Genomic DNA, 21,951 nt, shown 5'->3' on the forward strand with positions numbered 1-21,951 from the left:
ATCGTGATTTTTAAAACCATTCGCAATCACCAAGCCAGAGTTACCGCCATGCAGCAAAACAGCAATTTCATCTCTGGACCACAGGAATTCGGCTGTTCTGAGATCGGTCGAGTAAAGCGTTTTTTTTTTTGTGAAATGTTGTCAATAAAATTTTTGTCAATAATAAAATGTTGTCAAAAAAATTCACGTGTAATAAACGATTTGGGGGGGGGGGGGGTTTCTCAACGGAATTTATGACTTCTCTCTCCCTACTAAAGAAAGATACAAGGTTGGAGGCGCCATTTTCGGTAGCACTCAAATACCGTCGAAATTCAAAAGGAAAAAACAACAAACTAAATATTTTTATCTCGCAGACCTATGCCAGGGTACACCTACATTCGATATGTGGCAAAACATCCGAGCTAAACTATTTTCCCTGGCCGCTAGCCGTATTTTAAAACGAGAAAGTAGCCACAATTATCCTTGACCGTTGCCGTTGGACAATTAGTTACGCTTGACCGCGCTGGGAAGGAGAGCAAACTATATTACCCTCCCCGCCAGGTGGGAAAATGTCGCGCTCGGCCGGTCTTGGAACTACGGCTCTTTTTACTACGACCTTTTTTGCAGGCGCTATGTTTTCCTTGTTTTCTTCTGTATAGTGGTCAATAATATCGTTTAATTGTGCAAAGCTCTTTTTGCTCTTCTTATAATTTAGCATGACCCTTCAATAGAAATATAGATATCAAAATGTGAATATAAATATTCAAAAGCGCTAGCAAAGGTTCGCACCATGTAACTGAAATACGAGTTTGAAAAGAATCACTCTTACCATGTTTTCGCTCCAGTAAATTCCTTCACGACTTCAGCCTTTTTGGAAGTAGCGCTTAACGTTCATCGTTTTCATTAGATCGTTTAAGGCCGCCAAGAGGATTAAGTTTAGACATTTTTTGATAATAGACAAGCTCAGGTATCGATCAGCTGTAGGGTTTTCCCGCCCAACGGATGTTTTGGTCAATTTCGGCAGAGCGCGAAGTTTGCTCTCTTGGGTAGGGAGGGTAAAATAGTTTGCCCTAGTTCCCAGACCGGCCGAGCGCGACATTTTCCCACCTGGCAGGGAGGGTAATATAGTTTGCTCTCCTTCCCAGCGCGGTCAAGCGTAACTAATTGTCCAACGGCATCGGTCAAGGATAATTGTGGCTACTTTCTCGTTTTAAAATACGGCTAGCGGCCAGGGAAAATAGTTTAGCTCGGATGTTTTGCCACATATCGAATGTAGGTGTACCCTGGCATAGGTCTGCGAGATAAAAAAATTTTGTTTGTTGTTTTTTCCTTTTGAATTTCGACGGTATTTGAGTGCTACCGAAAATGTCGCCTCCAACCTTGTATCTTTCTTTAGTAGGGAGAGAGAAGTCATTAATTCCGTTGAGAAAACCCCCCAAATCGTTTATTACACGTGAATTTGACAACAACAAGGCATGTTCTAAGTTCTAAGGCAATTTTATTGACAACATTTCACAAAAAAAACGCTTTACTCGACCGATCTCAGAACAGCCGAATTCCGAGCTACGACAAGCAACCATTGCCTGGGCTACCTGTGTCTGGACCAAGCGTCCAAGACATCAAAGTGACGAGAACTCTATTTCTCACTGTACTGGGATTTGTTTGTTTTTGGTCACCAATTATAGTCATGGATATAATCGACATGACTCGGGGTCTGTTCTCCTTGCCTCGGGAACTTTACTTATTATATTCCTTTCTGGGAACACTTTCTTCTGTTATCAATCCTTTCATATACGGTGTTATGAATCCCATGTTCCGGGAGGAATACAAGAAGATTCTAAGAATACCACGTGCTGGTCGGAATGCAGAGGTGGGACACAAACCCAGTAATAAGAAGTGCAGCTCCTGGTGGAAATATTGAGGCTCTACACGTAGAATCAACACAAAGATCGTACTATAAAAGATGGACCTGAAGTGCCGGTAAAAACAACAACAGCTACTGCCCGGGATATGGAGGTTAAGCAAATGGGTCCAGTACAAGGACTATAAACCTCTGGTTGAAATAGAGAGGTTGAGTACATATAGCCAGTACAAAGATAAACACAAGATCCTATTTAGATTAAAGAGGTTGAACAATAATGACCAGCGCAAATAACAACTTTTCACGGTCGCAATATGGAGGTTGAGCAGTGGTCTGAATGAACTTGTGGCGCCTGGCTCACGGCGAATGTTGAAGAGCGGGACAAACTTGCTAAACAACTTCTCGCGATGAACGTAATGGTGGGAAATGCTTTACTAATCGATTAAAGTCGGTGTATCGGCTGTGATTAACGGTGATTTAATTGACGATAATCAAATGTAAACTGGAATACAATGCGATAAATGAACTAATTACTAAATGATAACATTACAAGATATCAGAATCACGTAAAGATAAATAGCATACATTCCAATCATAGTTGCGGTATAACAAACTTTAGAAACGAAGCTCCTAAGTTAAGTTGAGTTGATTGAAAACACTACACCGGCAACAATTGTAATAGCACAGCAATAAAATCATGGCAGAAATTATTATCTAAAGAGTTAATACTACATGATATAATTTTGGTTGTATTGCGTGTGTGCCACTACAAAAGACATGACAACTTTAAAATAGCCAAAACGTTTTTATGATCAATATTGTAGCAACAATTGGGATATATAGGGACTAGGCTACAGTAGATAAAACGCTAAAGTGTTAAAAGCAATTTAAGGCGTTGCCACATGCTAGGCTAAGGAGCATACTAAAATGAAAGTACTAAAAACTATATGCCTGAGGCTAGTACTCATAAACAAGGCGTAGACATAATTACTGTACTAACACATCAGTTCCCGCTTGCACTCTAAATGGCCAAAGGTATGCTCCAGAATACTAGATGATACTCAAAAAGGATGTGCTCTTGAACGTAAAAGCTAACTTAGACTAACGCTACTGGCGAGGGCGCTAACATTTTTGTACGTGCCCACGTGGGGTGGCTTATGACATAATTTTATATAAACAAGATTGACGAATAGATTCACTAAATGAATCGAATAGAAGAGCCTCGATCCTATGCTCTTTACAGAACTGGTGTTGTGACATGGGAGTACATAGAGTTCAACAACGATCCAAAGATATGACAGTTTTGAAGATCTCGGTGAAAGGCTATACATAAAAGGTGAAAACAATCCTCTTAACTACACTCGTTATACATGAAAAGGGCATTTCTAGAACTCGGTTGACAATCCTTATTAACGACACTCGTCTTTCTCTTGTTTTCAACAAATGGGCTGAGATGTCTTCAAGAAAGTATGGCTTGCAATAACTTGAGCACTTCCAAAAGTAATGAGATTTTGCACATTTCGCCACAATGGAAGAAAAAACAAGACATGTATAAATCTATAAATTATCCAAAACACGATATGACAGATCGATATAAAGATTACGAGTTTGCGGATTTGCTTTGGAATCGGAAGGTTAAAATCGTACCCTAAATTGGCGCATTTTTGTCCGGGAGACATGAAAATAGCAATAATTAACCTTTACATAGTCTAAGAAGTACAAGTTAAGGATTAAAGCGATAAATATATAGCTCGTAGGAGTTAGCTTTAATTTATCGCGAGGCGAGCAATTTAGCTAGTGCAATGTGGTCATTAATTATGATCACAGCTTTCGTCTACTGTAACCTTAGATATCAAGTATCCTGCGGAGGGAACTGTGCGGTTGACTCAAAATTTAAATGTGTTTATTGGAAAACTCCAGAAACAGTAAGAAATATGTTGAACAATACCAGATCCCGAAGAAATGAAATCTATTTGTCTGGTAAGTGCGCCTCGATGGAGATTTTCTGGGCACATTTTGGCGGGGAAATCGTGCGCGCGATATTTTCTGTCCAAAAAAGGGTCATTGTCCTTCGTCTTCTTCGTATTTATTTTGTATGTTGATAACTTTAACTGCCATTTGTGTATGTTTCTGATGCGTGCTGATTGTACATTTTCATAACCTATGAAACCATCTGTGTAAATGCCAATCAAGCAGAGCAATATCTAGTTTCGGGACAAGGCTTTGATAATAAGAACCGTCTTTCATCATGATGTTCTCATAATTTGACCCATAATGCTTTGCGTTGAGTTTTAATGTTCAGATAGGAAACACGTATTGCAGCTCTACTCTGTGAGTTATCTCGGCCTTTAAAGACAAAGCTTTTATAATGAAAATGAGATTGAAATAATTGCTACTGTGAGCTTATCTGGCAGATGGAACTGACTTCTTCTGCATGAAATCGGCTTTTGGAATTGTGTCAAAATCACCAACAATTCAATTTAATTTATGTCAATTCTGTAGAACGATTGTCACTGAGGGGTAACACAGATGTCTAAAGTAATATCCAAAGCGAATAAACATTGTGCTTATCTATTGCCTCACCTCTGTGTTAAATGCTTATTTTCGCCTTTAGTAGAATCGGTTGCAGGACTAGAAATAAATATGTCTTCTGCAGATAAACGGTTTGACGCCCTTCAAGAGAACTCTTTGTCAAGGGGAACGGCTCGCGTCGTTATCGAGACTCTGGTGTTCATCATACTAAGCCTGGTAGGGCTGATTGGTAACATTCTCGTCCTGTGGATCGTAAAGAAAAAGAGAAATGAGGGCAAAGTGATATACTTGTTTATCGGAGCGTTAGCTGTCACTGATGTGTCGCTACTCGCTGTCTACCCATTGTTTGCATTTCCAGTGTTGGTGCTTGGAAAATGGCCCTTTTCTGACTTTTTCTGTCAGTTTTACGGCTTCTATATCTCATGCCTCGTCAGTGCATCTCTTCTTCTAATGGCCTTCACCGCCATTAATAGATATTTCCTAGTCGTGCGCACTAACTATTATCGACGGTTGTTCACTTCAATGCGTACAAGGTTCCTTATTTGTGGAGCATTGGTGCTGGCTTGTATTGTACCAATTTCGTACCTGGCTAGCGGGGAAAAGTACCTTTTCAATCCCGGAAAAGGCTTTTGTTTTCAAAAAACAAATTTAAAACCAGCTTCGTTGTTAATCTACTTTAGTTGTAGTTGTTCGATGCTTGTTTTAACCACGTGTTATATCAAGATTTTTAGAAAAATTCACAATCACCAAGCCAGAGTTACCGCCATACAGCAAAACACCAATTCCATCTCCGGACCAACCGTCCAAGACGTCAAAGTGACCAGAACTCTGTTTCTCACTGTACTGGGATTTGTTTGTTGTTGGGCACCAATTATAGTTATGGATATGATCGACATGTCTCGGGGTCTGTTCTCCTTGCCTCGGGAACTTTACTTCTTATATTCCTTTCTAGCAACACTTTCTTCCGTTATCAATCCTTTCATATACGGTGTTATGAATCCCATGTTCCGGGAGGAATACAAGAAGATTCTAAGAATGCCACGTGCTGGTCGGAATGCAGAGGTGGGACACATAAATCCGGTAATAAGAAGTGCAGCTCCTGGTCAAAATATTGAGGCTCCACACGTAGAATCAACACAAAGATTCACAGTTCCTTGTCGTACTACAGAACATGGGCATGAAGGGCCGCTGAGAACAACAACAGGTACTGCCCGGGATATAGAGGATAGGCAAACGAGCCCAATACAAAGGCCGTCTACTTCTGGTTGGAATAGAGAGGTTGAACACATTAAGCCAGTACAAAAATCAACCCGAGCTCCTATCTGGAGTACAGCGATTGAACAATAATGGCCCGTGCAACTGATAAAAGATGTCGGTCGGGATATCGAGGTTGAATACTGGACAAATGAATATAAAGACTACAAGGTTGCGTTTTTGCTTTGGAATCGGACGGTTAACATTGTACCTTCAATTGTGGCACATTTTCGTTCGGAAGACATTTAGAATAGACTTTATAGCTTGTGTTGTGTTAAAAATTAAAACAATAAATATAGCTTGTAGAAGTTTGCTTTAATTTATCGCAAGGGCGATATTTATCTAGTAAAATGTGGTCATTAATCATGTTCACAGCTTTCGTCTACTGTAACCTAGATACCAAGTAGCCTGCGGAAGGCACTGTGCAGCTGAATCAAAATTTAACAATAACAGCTCACGAACAAATGAAATCTTTTTATTTTGGCGGGAAAATCTCGCGCGCAATATTTGCTGTACACAAAATGTTCGTTGTCCTTGGCCTTATTCGGATTCATTTTAGCTGTTGATGACTTTCGATTAGTGTAGGTTTCTGATGCGTGTTGATCGTACAGTTTTATAACCTTTAAGACCACCTGGTAAATGTCATTCATGCAGGCCAATATCGATTTTCGGCAACAGGCTTTGATGATACCAACCGTGCCTTTGTGTATATTTTTTATCATTTTATTCTACGTTTTGTGATTATAGCTTTAAAGTTCAGATATGAGGCATGTATGGAGCTTGCTTTGTGAGTTATCCCAGCCTGAGAAAACTTGTAGAATGAAAATGAGCTGTGACCTTATCTCTTAGTTGGAACTTATCTCTTGATAAAATCAACTTTCGCAATTGTATAGAAATTGCCAACAATTAAATTTAATTTAGGTCAATTCATGAGAACTATTGTCATTGGGGTAACACAGATGTCAAAAGTCATCTTCTTATAGTTTAATCTCTTTATCTTTCCAGCATCTCTTCACATCTTCTCAAAGTTTAATCTCTTTATCTTTCCAGCATCTCTTCACATCTTCTCAAAGTTTAATCTGTTTATCTTTCCAGCATCTCTTCACATCTTCTCATAGTTCAATCTTTTTATCTTTTCAGCATCTATTTACATCTTCTCATAGTTCAATCTCTTTATCGTTCCAGTATCTCTCTACCTCGCCTCATTGTGAGCCGTCGGGTTTTGCAGATCAAGTTCGCGAGACAATGCGGTTCATTGTAGACAACCCTGACCCGATGTCAACCGTTTTCATTGGCCAGAGTCCTCGTAGATATAAGAAAAATACAGAAGGGGAATGGATTCGCATCTAGAGGGAGAAATAAGATGAGCAGGTAACCTCGATTTTCAGCTTGTTGGAGTGATCGCATGATCAAGCCCCTCTGGCTCTATCATGGTAGTGATAAAGCTGGTCATGAAAGTTAACCCTGTGCAAACTGCGCCTGCATAATGGTGGCGAGCCGCTGGAGACACGTTGGCCCAGCATTGCTGGCGCAGTTTGAACACCAAGTTGAGAAGTGCTGGCAGATGCTGGCGAGTGTTGGCGAAATTTTGATTAAATTTAAACGTATGACCAATACTGCGCAAGCATCTCTTTTGTCTCGTGGTCATTCGAGCATATCACAGCTTAGCTGGTTCAGTTTGCACACTAACCAAGCAATGTCGGGCTCATTTGTATCGTTTCCATAGCAAAAATAGCTCGCGTCTAAATAATTCTGTCATTTCAAAATGAGAGAAAAAAGCCTTATCCATCTATAAATAAAAAAAACGTCGCAAGTTTTTGTTCGCGAAACCTATATATGATTGCAATGTTTCATGGAAAAACAATTCCACGTGCTACTTTCTCATTATCAGATTAAACTCGTTGTTTTTCGTCGTGCTCTTGTCCCTCGAATTCGTATAAAAAATTGCGACCGCTACAACATCAGACGAAATAGACCCGAATTCAACAGGAATCCAGCGAAAGTGTGGGCTGCCTTTGGAAAACACAAGGAAAATGGGGGTCTTGGGTTGCCTTTGGTTCCGTTATGCATCAAACGCCAATCACGCGTGAACATATTACCCAACATGCTGGCCATGTGTTAACCTCCGTGCAAACTGCGCCAGCACCTGCCAGCATTGCTGGCTAATTTCTGCTTGACTTACTATAGGATAAAGGTAATGGGAAATGGAATTTCTGGCAAGAATTCGCCAGCAATGCTGGCAGGTCATGGCGCAGTTTGCACGGGGCTTTAGGGCAGTTTGCACATCGGCCCAACTCCGATCCAGTATTCCGCCAGCATTGCTGGGCCAGCAATGTTGGCGTGTGTTGCCGCAGTTTGTACAGGGCTTTATGATGATGATGTAGATGATGACGATGATAATGATGATGAGAGGAGGACGACGATGACGAGGATGATGACGATGCTGCTGCTGCTGATGATGATGATGATGATGTGATGATGATGATGATGATAACGGTGGAATTTCTGGCAAGAATTCGCCAGCAATGCTGGCAGGTCATGGCGCAGTTTGCACGGGGCTTTAGGGCAGTTTGCACACCGGCCCAACTACGATCCAGTATTCCAGTATTATTTATGATGATGATGTAGATGATGACGATGATAATGATGATGAGAGGAGGACGACGATGACGAGGATGATGACGATGCTGCTGCTGCTGCTGCTGCTGATGATGATGATGTGATGATGATGATGATGATGATAACGGTGCTGATGATGACGTTCGTAATGGTTGCGGTGATAATCAAGACATTTATTCATTGCCGCAACGTATCTAGATCAAAATAAATTACAGTTTTACTGTATTTTCAGGGTGAATTCTTGTCACATGAATGGTTCAGCTCCAAGTACGAAACAGCTCTGATAAAGGTCTGAAGCTATTCATAAGGAAGAAGGTATCAATGTGAAGTGATTATCTATGGTGCAGAGAGGGTCTTGACGACGTGAGAACCGCTTCCTGCCAGCCGTACCCCTGATTTAGTTAGAGAGAAGTTTAGTTTTGAAAACAAAGACAAGGGTAGCCTGCGACCCGGCTGTCCTGTGTGATTTCGTTGTTTAGAATCCCCGTGGCTTGCTTGTTCTCCTCAAGGAAGCCAGGAGTTTGCGAAAGCGGCGATTCTGGGTTTAAACCCTCTGAACACTAACCAGGACTTTCCCTTGGACTAGAGTCCTCATATTAAGGATTTATCACCCTCTAAAGTCAATATCTTCGAAAGTACTCTCCGGGTTTATAGCGGGAAGCGGTCATGCTAGGTTTTATCGAGCACTCACAATGTAACCCACATGTAACTCACAATGTAACCCGAGAACCCTAAAAGTTAGCCCCCTCCTGTTAAAAATCCTGGCTACGCCGCTGGTTCACACGGGCTTGTGCAAACAAATGTTGTCCCTACTACCTAGGGTTTCCCTAGGGGCACCAAATTGTCCGCTGAATTGGTAAGCGAACCTCCTCACCCCCCTCCCCTTTCCGCTCAAATCCTGGCTACGGGCCAGGGGTGACGCCAGTGGAACAAGGTTTTCTTTGTATACTAGCACAACAGAGCTAGGCTCCACATGAATAATGAGCTTCGTCCCCAGACTTCTCCTTTGTCAGCTCAGGCCCCATGATGCAACGCGGTCATATTTATTTTCAAAATGACGGCTTGTTGTAGCGCTGGCATTCTTGGGCAAGCGGCAAATCAAATGTGACGTCACAAAAAAGAAGCCGCGCAGCGAAAAGGAGCCTGGGGACGAGGCTAGTTAATAATTATTGTTACTGGGGGTGGTCACTGCCAGATGGTTTATTGTATTCTTTCTTGACGTCCCTTTTATTCAGGTTAGTGTAGTGCAGCTTGGAGGGACGGGACCTCCGGTTCAGTGTCCTAAATAAGACTTGAAACTCTGGAGAAAACTTCAACTTCAACTCATTTGTGACACATATCGAATGCAAGGCATATTTTTTTCATTAATTGTCATCACACACATATAAATAAGGATACCTCACTCATTACGAATAGGTAATATTAATCTGAATATTAATTAATAAAAACTAATATTATATTTTTTTAATTTTGACCCCCGCTGTCTCGGACTGTTTTGTCTTCTTTTATAGTTCGAGTAAGCGGGATATATATGTACATACACGTAGACGGCCCTCACTTAAAGAAGGCCAATCACGCCGCCATTTTCTGCTCCCGCACAATGGCGAGTCACACAAAGCATCCATCGGCTAATTTAAGCAAGTAGCCAATATATTTTCAATCATATATCCTCAATAACATATCAGACTTCATATATTCGTTATTTTGAAGATTCCTTTCGAATAAATCCCTGTTTTTTCAATAATTAACAATAACAAAGTAGTGGGTGATTTACATTCCTTAAGCGCTCAGCTCTAACCGGTTCGTATTCCTGCTCAGGCGCGGACCTATTTACACCTGTTTTACGTAAAAAGCCAAAATATTGAGCTACATGTCTTGCTTCTGTTAGTTAAAGCCGCATTGTCACCAGTTGACTTGACCGAAGGAAACCTCTACTGTGAAAAGACAGTAGAATCTTAGAATTTATTTAATAGGCCATCCGCCTTAAATTATCAATTACATCCTCAAAGAAACTTCCAAAAACACAATATTCTCACAATTTTGGAATATTTTTCTTGTTTTCCGTTAAAAATCATCGGAGATTGTTACGTAATCGACCGGAAGTAAACTGGTGCTAAAAAGAGCATTTTGGGTTGCAAAGATCTGGTATGCAGTGTTTACTATTTATTTATTATTTATTTGTCCTTATTTCAGAAACGGTGGCAGGATTTTTTTCCATGGCAAGGTGCGACACGGGTACTAATGTGATCACTGCACAGCTTGTGGCAGAAACATTTCCTTCCAACGATTGTAAATCTATTGTCTGACTGCTACACTGAGGAAAGAGAGCTTACCATGGCAAAAAAAACCTCTTCCTCTACCCCCTCTTTTAACCTTCCCTTTCACCACCTCTTATTCCCCTCTATTTCCTTTACCTGCCTCTTCTTCTCCTCTACCCCAGTTTTACTCTGTGTACCCCCTTTCTCCTCCCCATCCCCTCTTTTCTCCTCCCCCTTCTCACTCCCCCCACCCCCAAAGGTAGCTAAAAACTCTTGCGCTTTATTTACTTTTACGCTTTTTCACATTAAGTTTATCTTGACCAAGAGAGCCTGCAATGCAGGCCTTTACCCGGTGTTTTATAGCCGCCATCAATGGCGGCTACGAATCGCTCGAGGCCGGTTTTTCGCTATAAAAACACCGGGTAAACACCTACATTGAAGGCTATGACCAAGAAAAAAAAAACGAAAATTATGAGTGGAAGTGAAAAACGCAAGATTAGTTCCAGTAACGCGCGGTTAAACCAGCCTTTTTGTTTTGAAATGGCGGCTTTACCGGCGAACTGTCACATTTTGGCGAATGCTAAGAAAACTACACCAAACCTAAGGCTATAATTTTCTTTATGAATCCCTCATTATCCCACAAATCTGTCATCTTTTGTACAGTTAGTTACAGCTGTACAGTTAGTCAAATCAGCGACTGAAGTCAGCCTTTCGTACCTTTTCTCGAACGATTCAACACTATTGTGCTTGATTGTGCGATTGTGCTTGTTTTCGCCAGAGCACGCGCATGCGCATACGTTATTCAGCACTGTCCACCATACTCATATTAAAACAGTCCTCCCTTTACCACTTGCGTGAGTCGCTGTTTGGCAAGAACATTCTCTCCAAAGACCGGTCAGCCTCTCGAAGTATGGCTTATTACGACGCATGCTGTCAACAATCTCAGTGTTAAAGCTTGCACAGATTTTCTGCAACATTGGTACTGAAAACTTGGAAAGCTTTCCTTCGGAGGCAAGCTGACATATGTCATAGGTATCGTATACAATAGGGTTGCGGGGTCTGATCTCACTCATCGCCAAGTCAGTAGCGGCCGCTATAGCTGACTCGATTGCAGCAGTTTCCATGTCACCTTAGTCTATACTGTCGGTATCACCCAAAAGGGCATTTTTTTGGATGCCAGGCGTGAAAAATAGCTGCTTATCTGGTTGGAGGTCAAATATTCATCACAACCAAATAGTCCTCGGCCGTTGATGTCTTTCGCTTGCATCATCTCTTTCGCCACGAAGTTAGGATAAGCTTTGTGCCCCGTTTTTCTCCTAACATAAATTTTTTGTTCAGATATGTCTTCTGTTCCTCTGAGAATCTTTTCCTGCGCGAATTAGTGAAAATTTTACCTCGTTTCGCTTCTTTCTTTTGAGCCGGTCCTGCTGGCACTTTGTCCATGACATCCCTTTGCTGCACTCACCAAGTCTCTCAGCAACAATGCGCAGGTCCTCGAATGCTTCCGAACCAGAAACGCAAAATAATCTATCTCTTGCAGCGATTTCCTGACTGAGGCAGAGCAAACCTTGAAAATACGAAAAAGGGTGCTGCGGCTGAGAGGGCTGAAGCTTGATTCTTCGCAAAATGCCTTGTATTGATGTACAATGCGTTCTGGGACTAGCATGCGGATCACATTTGAAACCTTTATCTGCTCATTAGAAGAAAGTTTTATGCATTTTTCTCCAAAAGGAAGATCATGGACAATATGCGGACTAGGTATAAAGCAGATAAAATGTTCAATCTTGTCGGAAGAAATACGATTGATCCAGGTGGTGCGAGATTTAACTGGCACCCCTTTTCAATACTGCGCACAATGCAGCTTCGCTTCCCTGTAGCGCCACCTCGTGAGATAAGGTATCCACTTTATCTGCCATGATGGACAGCGTTTGCCAGCTATTAGCAGCCAAGTAGCAGCCAGCCATTGCATCCATTAAGACGACATCAAGGCCCTCCATGACGACAGAGCTTTAAATGTAGGCTGCCATATTGCACCAGGTTGAGAAGGAGCTATCTCTTCTAGGACAGCTGAAACACAGTTTTTTTTGCGTGTTTCAATGGGACATTTAGTTGAGATTGGATTGGACTGAGCACTCTTGAATTTTGGAACACGTTCAAATGCTCAAGCGGTTTGGTCTCCGGTAATGAAGATTCTTCTGGCAGAAACAAACTTCCTCCAGGTGTAATCGGGACGACAAGAGTAGATGAACTTCCTTGGGGTAGAGGTGTGCTACATTGAAACTTCACTCCTATGGATGTTTTCTTCCTCCTAAGGGGGATAAGATTTAAGTTTGTAACTGTAACTGAGGAATTTGAATACCTCGGGTTTTTCCGCAGGAACCACCGACTACAGGGGCGGATACAGGGGTGGGGGGGGGGGGGGGGTGGGGGGATGGCCTCCTCCCCCTTTTTGAGTAGAAAAATTTAAAAAAAAATGTCTGAGGGACGGGAGGTACTTTCCATGTGCCTTCGCCTGCTTGACTTTGCTGACGCGACAAATCCAATTCAGCATGAAGTATTGTATTTTAAGATGTATGAAGTGACCTACCATGTGAAGTACCACTGGATCAGTTATAAGCCGTCTAGCCGGCCATTATCCACCCCCCATTTTTAAATTCTGGATCCGCCCCTGGACTATTAGTTGAAAAGAGCAGCTCACCTCCATTTTGTTTTCGTTTCCCTGTCTTTATACATAGCGAATTTCATGTCATAAATATCCGCACCTTAACTATGCAAAATAATTGTTTTCTCGTTTTTTTTGTGACCTAAGAAAGAAAATACAATAAGATACTAATAACCTTTTTATACAGTTATAGAATGAATAAATAACAAGAATAGCGTGACAAGTCGATCCTTTTGTCGCGTGGCATGAGAAAATGGTAGCCTGCTGGAAATCAGGCTAGAGAAAATGCATGTTTATACAAAAAAATAGCTGAAATTAGAGGCGCTCCCACAAGGCGGGAAAGCATTTGCCCAAAAATAAAAAACATTCCCTAACAAGTACTATATTTCTACTGCAAGATGTAATGAGATTTACAGAGCTACCGGGGTATAAAAAATTTTGTTTTGGAACCTAAACCGAATTGTTCGAAAATAAATGGCTACTTTTCAAAGTCATAAAAAAAGTTATTTGTAATAATCATTCAACACAAAATTGGACATTGGTAGCTCATTGACCGGCAGCTCGTTACATACTTGAGGGAAATCCAACCTCAAACTGCGTTTTCTTTCTGTTGCGAAAGCAAGAAATAAATATTTGTAAAGCATCTAAATTGTTGCTGAAATCTGACAGCGTCGCAGAGTGGTCGGTTTTTTCATGAAAAAAAAAAAAATGAAACCTTATAGTAACTAGCCTCCCCAAAGCTATCATTGAGGGAAATATAAAAAATCTAAAATCCTCACTTTGACGCCAAATTATACATTTTGCTGGTCCGGTCAGACATTGACAATTAAATGCAAAGCAAAAGGGGTACCCTCCTGCACAGAGTTTTAGAAAGTTTGTTTTCTACATACCGTGGAGTTTTCGAACTAAACAGTCCATTCATGCCGTGAAGACTGACATCTGAGCTTTCTTTGTTGTTGTTCAAAAGCAATGATCGCAGAAAGTTATTCACATTTCCTACATTCGTTGGAAATTTGACTTATCCCATGGTATTTTTTGATAAAGGTATATATTTGTGTCTTCAGCTGTGTTTAGCTGATCTCTTGGAACTATCATATTTGGTTAAAGAGTAGTTGCTATCACCTTGGTTGGATTTTTGTTGGATTTTTGTTGGATTTTGCGGCAGCTTGTCACTCGCCACCTATGAATGCTAATGAGGTTACACAACCACGAGGAGACCAGCGATTTTTCTTCCTTTTTCATTATCAAGTTTGAATCTTACTTGATCTCCTTCTTCGAGTACAGGTAGTGATCTAACGCCGTGACGATCATCGAATGACTTCTTGTATTTCTGCTTGGTTCTCTCGTCGGCTTTTCTCACCTCTTTGTGATTTGGCGTCTTTGGATGTAAATTATCAGTTAGTGTAGGCAATCTTGTGCGTATTTCGCGACCCATTATAAGCTTACAAGGACTTTCCTTTGTGGCTTGTGTCGGTGTTGCTCTATAAGTCATCAATGCTAAGAAAGGGTCGTCTTGTTTTAGAATCCTCTTCGCAATTCGTACTCCACTTTCCGCTTCACCATTTCCTTGAGGGAAATGTGGGGTCGATGGATCGTGCGTAAAACCATACTCCTTACTGAACTCCTCGAACTCCTTAGATGTGAACTGAGGTCCCCCATCACTCTTTACTAGTTCGGGTATTCCCCATCTCGCAAACATGTTCTTAAGTTTACCAATCACTCGTTTGGAGGTAGTATGAGGTGACTTTGTAGTGTGTGCGATTTCAATATACCTTGAATAGTAGTCTGTGACGATAAGATAATCTTGACCATCTGACATTGCAAGATCTGCTGCAATCATCTGCCATGGTCTATCTGGTAGGGGTGTGGTTCTTAGTGGTTCCTTCCTCTGCGTAGGCTGGTTGACTAAACAGAATTCACATGACGCAACCTTCTGTGCGATACTTCTGCTTAAACCAGGCCACCAGACGGAGAGACGTGCTCTCTCGCGGCACTTGGTTACACCCTGGTGTCCATCATGGATTCTGTCCAAGACGTAACCGCGCATCGATTCTGGGATCACAATACGACTCTTAAACTTGAGCTTGCCATTGACTTCTGATATTTCGTTACGAATTCCAAAATACTCTCGTATTTCTTCGGGAACCTGTTTTGGATGCATCGGTCATCCATTTCTAACGTATTCCAATACTAACTTAAGCTTGGAATCTTCCTGAGTTTCTTTCTCTATCTCTCGAAGTTTATCTTTCGCAATTCTAGTGTTCACTACTGAGTCTACGTATGCTTTAACATCTTCGCTGTCTGACACATTTGACTTAAGTGGGTTTCTGCTCAGTGTGTCTGCTATTATAAGTTCCTTACCAGGTATGTGCACTGCTTTCGCATTAAACCTCATCAGGCGTTGACATCTCACGGGTGTCTTATCCAAATCCTTACAGTTAATCAGCGGTACTGGCGGTTTGTGATCTGTAAGAAGTGTGAAAGATTCTAGACCAATCAGATAACGTGAAAATCTCTCACAAGTGCACACGGATGCCAAACATTCCTTCTCGATCTGCGAGTATCTGGTCTCTGCTGGTGTTAGTGTTCGCGAGCAGAATGCTACTGGACGCAATGTCCCTTTGTCTTCCTGAAGTAGAACTCCCCCGATTCCGTAGCTACTGGCGTCTGCGCTAACAGTGACCGCCTTGTTTGGATCGTAAAATGTTAGAACTGGCGTTGTGGATACCATCCCTTTGACCTTATCAAAGGCTTCTTGTTGTACTTCGGTCCACTGCCAGACTGTATCTGACTTAAGCAAGTCGTTCATTGGAGCCATGACTGTGGATAAGTTGGGTAGGAATTTGCCAAGGTAGTTAATCATGCCTGTCGCTTGGCTTAACTCACTGACATTCTCTGGCGCTGCGAGTGCTTGGATAGCTCTCACTTTCTCGGGGTTTGGACTAATACCTTGCTGGTTAATCACATGTCCGAAATAAGAGATTTCTTTCTTTCGGAACTCACACTTTTCTTTGTTCAGCTTCAAACCCGATTCTTCAATGATCTTCAAAGTCTCGCGTAATCTTTTGTCGTGTTCTTCCGGGGTTTTCCCGACGATAATGACGTCATCCATTATCGCGTATGCTCCTTCTTGGTTCTTCAACAAATCTGTCATGCATCGCTGGAATATCTCGGGTGCAGAGGTTATACCAAACGGCAATCTTCTGAAACAAAATCTGCCTTGTGGTGTGATGAAGGTCGTAAGCTTTGCGCTTTCATCAGTGAGGGGTATTTGCCAAAATCCACTTGACGCGTCGAGCTTTGAAAACAAGGTCGCTCCAGCCATCTTGGGCGCAACATCATCAATGGTTGGCAGAACATATCTCTCTCGCTTCACAGATTCATCACGATAGTTGATTGACAGTCTCTTGTAGTTTTACGTGACGTCACTTAGAATAGAGGGACTCATGAAAGCATGGCTGACACAGCTCGGACCTTGTAAACTACGTTGTTGTTTCTAATAAATATTACCTAGAAAATTAAGACATGGCGGCAGCGGCGAGATTCCTGAATCCACCGGAGTTCTTCGACTTCACCAAGCCTTTAAAGTGGCCGGAATGGAAGCAGAAGTTCGAGCGATACGCGATTGCTACGAAACTTACGAAGGAAGAAGGGGAAATTTTTTTTGCTATTGATTTTGGGTCAGAAGCTGACAAGAAAGACTTAGAGAAAGTCCTAAAGAAATATGATGGTTATTTTATTCCAAAGAGAAATGTTATTCATGAGCGAGCGAAATTCCATCAGAGATCTCAAATACCGGGAGAATCGGCAGAATCATTCATAAGAAACCTGTACGAATTAGCTGAATATTGTGAATTTGGGGATCTAAAGGACGAGCAAATTAGAGATAGAATTGTCATTGGAACTCTAGATAAAGAACTATCTAAGAAGCTACAAATGAAATCAGATTTAAACCTGGATTCAGCAATACAAATGGCTCGACAATCCGGGTTGATCAAATCTCAAATTTCAGACCAAAGTCCAAACAAATTGCTCGAAGAAGTTCACCGTAAACCCCAGGGTTCCCGCACGCAGGGTAGAAACCGGAAGTTCAAAGAACAAAACAAGGGGCAAGGAAAAAAAAAACAGGAGCTAAGAAATGCGACAGGTGCGCCCGCACACACGCTAATAATGATGTTTGTCCCGCTAAAGGAAAAAAGTACAACAAGTGTAATAAATACAATCATTTTGCGGCAGCTTGTCACTCGCCACCTATGAATGCTAATGAGGTTACACAACCACAGGGAGACCAGCGATTTTTCTTAGGAGATGTAGAATCGGACGGAACAAAGAATCCATGGACAGTTGATTTGTTAATCAACCAGAAACCTGTTAATTTCAAGGTTGACACGGGGGCTGATATAACAGTTTTGTCGGAATCGACTTATAATCATCTCCCAAACCCTCCAAAGCTAGAGCCAGAGCGCGCTGATATTTCAAGTCCAGGAGGAAAACTCATCTGTAAAGGACAATTTCTGACTGGAGCTCAGCTAAATGGAGAGGCATACCAGGTTAAGATGTTTGTTATTGCAGGAGAGCAAGTGAACAATTTACTAGGACGGGAAACTGCTTGTAAAATGGGTCTAGTACAGAGAGTTGGAGAAGTTTTGTTTGACGTATTCGGAGATATTGGTCTTCTTAATTGTGCGCCAGTGAAAATCGAGTTACGAGAGGGTGCATAACCGTATCACGTCAATACCGCCAGACAAATCCCGTTTCAACTCTTACCTAAAGTCCAGAGTGAGCTGGATAGAATGAAGCGCGAAGGTATAATTGAGGAAATTACAGAGCCTACTGATTGGTGCGCGCCTATGATTCCAGTCGCAAAGAGTAATGAGAAGGTCAGGATTTGTGTTGATCTGAGACGACTAAATAAAACTGTAAAGTTCATATTACGTTTGATAAGCAGTATCTCCTTTTAGGGGGGAGATGTCACGATAGTTGATTGACAGTCTCTTGTAGTTTTACGTGACGTCACTTAATAGAGGGACTCATGAAAACATGGCTGACACAGCTCGGACCTTGTATACTACGTTGTTGTTTCTAATAAATATTACCTAGAAAATCAAGACAATCTTCAAGACCATTTATCACTTAGACTGATGCCTGGGTATCTTCATCTCGTTGTGTTTATTTTTTCATTTATTTATTATTATAATTTTTTTTGGTTGTTTACTTCTAGTCTCAAAGCCCAAAGCCAGTGTTGAGGGGTCAATATGGGGAAATCTACGCGCGGTTTCTCTGTGGAGGAGCGGTCGCCCAGCTCCCGTACGTGGTTCGGCGTGATTCGTAGATAACAAAAGATGGCGGACTGAACTCTGAGTTTAGGTGAATGAGTCAAGGCAGAAAAGGCTGCAGACTCAGCCATGATGCGGCTATGATATTTCTTCGGCATCCATGGGCATTCTGCAGTGTTTGCGTTGTTTTTGTGTGTTGTTTCGCGTGGATTTCTTGTCGGTAAGCCGTGTCCCGAATACTCTAATAACTTTCATTGGGGGTCGTTTATTTTCATTCATGTTTAGAACATAAGTGCTTATCTTACTTTCTCTGCGTTTTATTTTATGATTGCCCATGCTGTGTTATTACAAAATCCAGCTCACCATTTTTTTAAATGCCACTTGATTAACTCAAATAATATAAGTAGATAAAATTATCACTTGGGAAACAGACCCCGAAATTTTTTCACTAGCTTACGCTACGGTAATAACTTGATTTCATTTATCCGTCCTGCGTTAACTGATATTATTCTCTTCTCAGCTGCCCTATTTTAAGTGATAAAATGTAATTGTTAATTTCTTTTCATGTGGTAACAGTATGATAATTATTAAACTCGCCATACAGGCCCGTACCCAGGGTTTTTTTGGAGGGGTGCGAAATCCGAAAAAATAAAAAATAAAGAAAGAAGAAGAGATTTTTTATGCTTTTGCAGTATCTCACAAGACGTTTATTGTCGGATTTGGCTAAATACCAGTGATCTAGAGTGATCTAGCTTATGCTTTATAGTTTTGTATACAAATAGCACTTCTATTAAATACCAAAATTGGACCTTTGGCCGTTGTTGGGGGGGGGGGGGATGTTCGCACCCCTTTGCCCCCCCCTTCCCTTGGCATGGGCCTGCCATAGATACATGCAGTGGCTATTCGCATGGGACCGTATAAACGCCTACAAGGAAATGCTATTGGAGCACTCAGGTTTTTACAGGAAATTAAAATATTTGCAAAGGTAATCAACCTACTTGCCGCAGGGATGCTGAATTCTTATTGAGCAGATACAGCCAGGTCTCCAAGACCTACTATGGTGCCATCACCGACTGCATTGTCTTATGCCTCTATGGAACTGCCTAGGGTCAATTCTTTTATGGCTAGGGAGAAAACCTGAGAAGACGGAAAAAAAGGGACCTAACAAACTCAATTCACCCTGGAACTCGGAATCAAACCTGGAACCTAGTTGGTTAGAGGCTGAGGCAAAGCTCAGCAAACTCCAGCACTCCTGCTCCCATTAGCTTATATGCATATATACTATTTCCATTTTTAGTTAATTAGCTCCCCTTATTTTCTCTTGCAGTGGTGATAACTTTGTTCTGTACCCTAATCACCCACCGCTATTTTCTGATGAAGCCACCCACGTCCATGAGATCTCTAATGGCTCACTTCAGGTGTTATCCAGCTTTCTCCACAACAGCCCCCTCAACTTTGTGTTCTTCTATGCTCCGTGGTGTGGACAGTCAAGACGGGCAGTGGAGGAGTTCAACATTGCCGCAAGTCTTTTGTATGGGAAGGTAAGAAAGTTTTCAATTATCTGCTAGGCGTTGGGTATTGCGCCATCTGGCCAACTGTTTTTATATGTAGTTTTTTTTGTCTACTTGCTCTGTAAACATCAAGTTGTACTGTAAGGTTGTTTTTTGGGGCCTGTGGCTTAAAAGAATTCATGTTCTTAAGCTTGATAACATGACTGCAATTTTGCTCATAATTAATCAATCCATGTAGTTAAAACAAAATTAAAATAAAAAAGAATTTCACGAAAACACTTCTGTAGAATCTCTTTGAAAATAAATTATCTTTTTGTCGTAGATCACAAAAGTATCACACTTTCATTTTGTTGGAAAAAATAGGATACTAACCCTTCAAAACTCTTCAAGTGCAAATATTTTAATGTTTTATAGATTTTGGTGACATTGAGGATTCATACATCATTAAAATAGATGGTCAACCCTACAGTATTTGTTATTCAGTTTTGGTAACCTTCAGGCACACACCCCAAATTGGCCGAGGGGGTGCACAGTCATAGGTATTATGACATAAGCATAGTGTCTGAAGATTCCTCAAGAAATTACTTTCTTTTTGGCTGCCAGTGGTGGCAGCGGGGGGGGGGGGGGGGGGTTGGGGTGGGGTTTGGGGTGCACACACCATGCAAACCCCCCTGTGTGCGCCTTCCCTTTAATAAAAGCCTTCCCATCAAGGTGCGCCATTTTCAATAGAAACCTGCATTTTCAGCCCTGAAAAGGGAGCAGTATCTAATGTATGTATTAGATAAATTTAATGGCTGCTCTTTACAGCTGTCAGTTTTCGTTATACATATAAGTATTTGCGATAAGAAAACACTTATGCCTTTATTTCAATTTATTTGTAGGTGACATTTATTGCCATTAACTGCTGGGCTGGCAGTTGCCGTGAGAAGTACACCCTTGACTCTTTTCCCAAGTTCTTTGTGTACCACTCCAAATTCCCTGGCCTTCAGTACCCCCCACCTGTCCACTATCACTTTGATCATATGGTCAGTATATTACCTGGAAAGTCATTCATAATGATAGTAGCAATAGTGATGAGTATGGTCAGTATATTACCTGGAAAGTCATTCATAATGATAGTAGCAATAGTGATGAGTATGGTCAGTATATTACCCGGAAAGGCATTTATAATGATAGTAGTAATAGTGATGAGTATGGTCAGTCTATTACCTGGAAAGTCATTCATAATGATAGTAGTAATAGTGATGAGTATGGTCATTATATTACCTGGAAAGTCAATTATAATGATAGTAGCAATAGTGATGAGTATGGTCAGTATATTACCTGGAAAGTCATTTATAATGATAGTAGCAATAGTGATGAGTATGGTCAGTATATTACCTGGAAAGTCATTTATAATGATAGTAGTAATAGTGATGAGTATGGTCAGTATATTACCTGGAAAGTCATTTATAATGATAGTAGCAATAGTGATGAGTATGGTCAGTATATTACCTGGAAAGTCATTTATAATGATAGTAGTAATAGTGATGAGTATGGTCAGTATATTACCTGGAAAGTCATTTATAAAGTAGCAATAGTGATGAGTATGGTCAGTCTATTACCTGGAAAGTCATTCATAATGATAGTAGCAATAGTGATGAGTATGGTCAGTATATTACCTGGAAAGTCATTCATAATGATAGTAGTAATAGTGATGAGTATGGTCAGTATATTACCTGGAAAGTCATTTATAATGATAGTAGTAATAGTGATGAGTATGGCCAGTATATTACCTGGAAAGTCATTCATAATGATAGTAGTAATAGTGATGAGTATGGTCAGTATATTACCTGGAAAGTCATTCATAATGATAGTAGTAATAGTGATGAGTATGGTCAGTATATTACCTGGAAAGTCATTTATAATGATAGTAGCAATAGTGATGAGTATGGTCAGTATATTACCTGGAAAGTCATTTATAATGATAGTAGTAATAGTGATGAGTATGGTCAGTATA

General features: G+C 41.1%; 3 protein-coding genes across 9 annotated transcripts in view; 2 read left to right on the forward strand and 1 right to left on the reverse strand.

Annotated features, from left to right (window-relative positions):
- The window catches only part of LOC5510106 (protein N-terminal asparagine amidohydrolase), a 31,724-nt gene extending 22,005 nt beyond the window's left edge, over positions 1–9,719 (forward strand). For all 5 annotated transcript variants that reach the window (XM_048719880.1, XM_032379185.2, XM_048719881.1 and 2 more), the window contains 2 exons: positions 6,812–6,997; positions 8,478–9,719. In XM_048719880.1, the coding sequence (XP_048575837.1) occupies positions 6,812–6,976 (165 nt within the window). In that variant the 3' untranslated portion in view covers positions 6,977–6,997; positions 8,478–9,719. The remainder of the gene's footprint in view (positions 1–6,811; positions 6,998–8,477) is intronic.
- Positions 9,720–14,363: 4,644 nt separating this feature from the next.
- Positions 14,364–15,326, reverse strand: LOC116616959 (uncharacterized protein K02A2.6-like). Its single transcript, XM_032379214.1, has one exon. The coding sequence runs from the start codon at positions 15,324–15,326 to the stop codon at positions 14,364–14,366; it is 963 nt and encodes a 320-aa protein (XP_032235105.1).
- Positions 15,327–18,522: 3,196 nt separating this feature from the next.
- Positions 18,523–21,951, forward strand: part of LOC5510108 (thioredoxin domain-containing protein 11) — a 51,937-nt gene continuing 48,508 nt past the window's right edge. For all 3 annotated transcript variants that reach the window (XM_048719739.1, XM_048719738.1, XM_048719737.1), the window contains exons 1-3: positions 18,523–18,661; positions 19,769–19,982; positions 20,834–20,977. In XM_048719739.1, the coding sequence (XP_048575696.1) occupies positions 18,537–18,661; positions 19,769–19,982; positions 20,834–20,977 (483 nt within the window). In that variant the 5' untranslated portion in view covers positions 18,523–18,536. The remainder of the gene's footprint in view (positions 18,662–19,768; positions 19,983–20,833; positions 20,978–21,951) is intronic.

The sequence above is a fragment of the Nematostella vectensis genome, chromosome 12 (assembly GCF_932526225.1).
Source record: "Nematostella vectensis chromosome 12, jaNemVect1.1, whole genome shotgun sequence".
NCBI classification, from domain to species: domain Eukaryota; kingdom Metazoa; phylum Cnidaria; class Anthozoa; order Actiniaria; family Edwardsiidae; genus Nematostella; species Nematostella vectensis.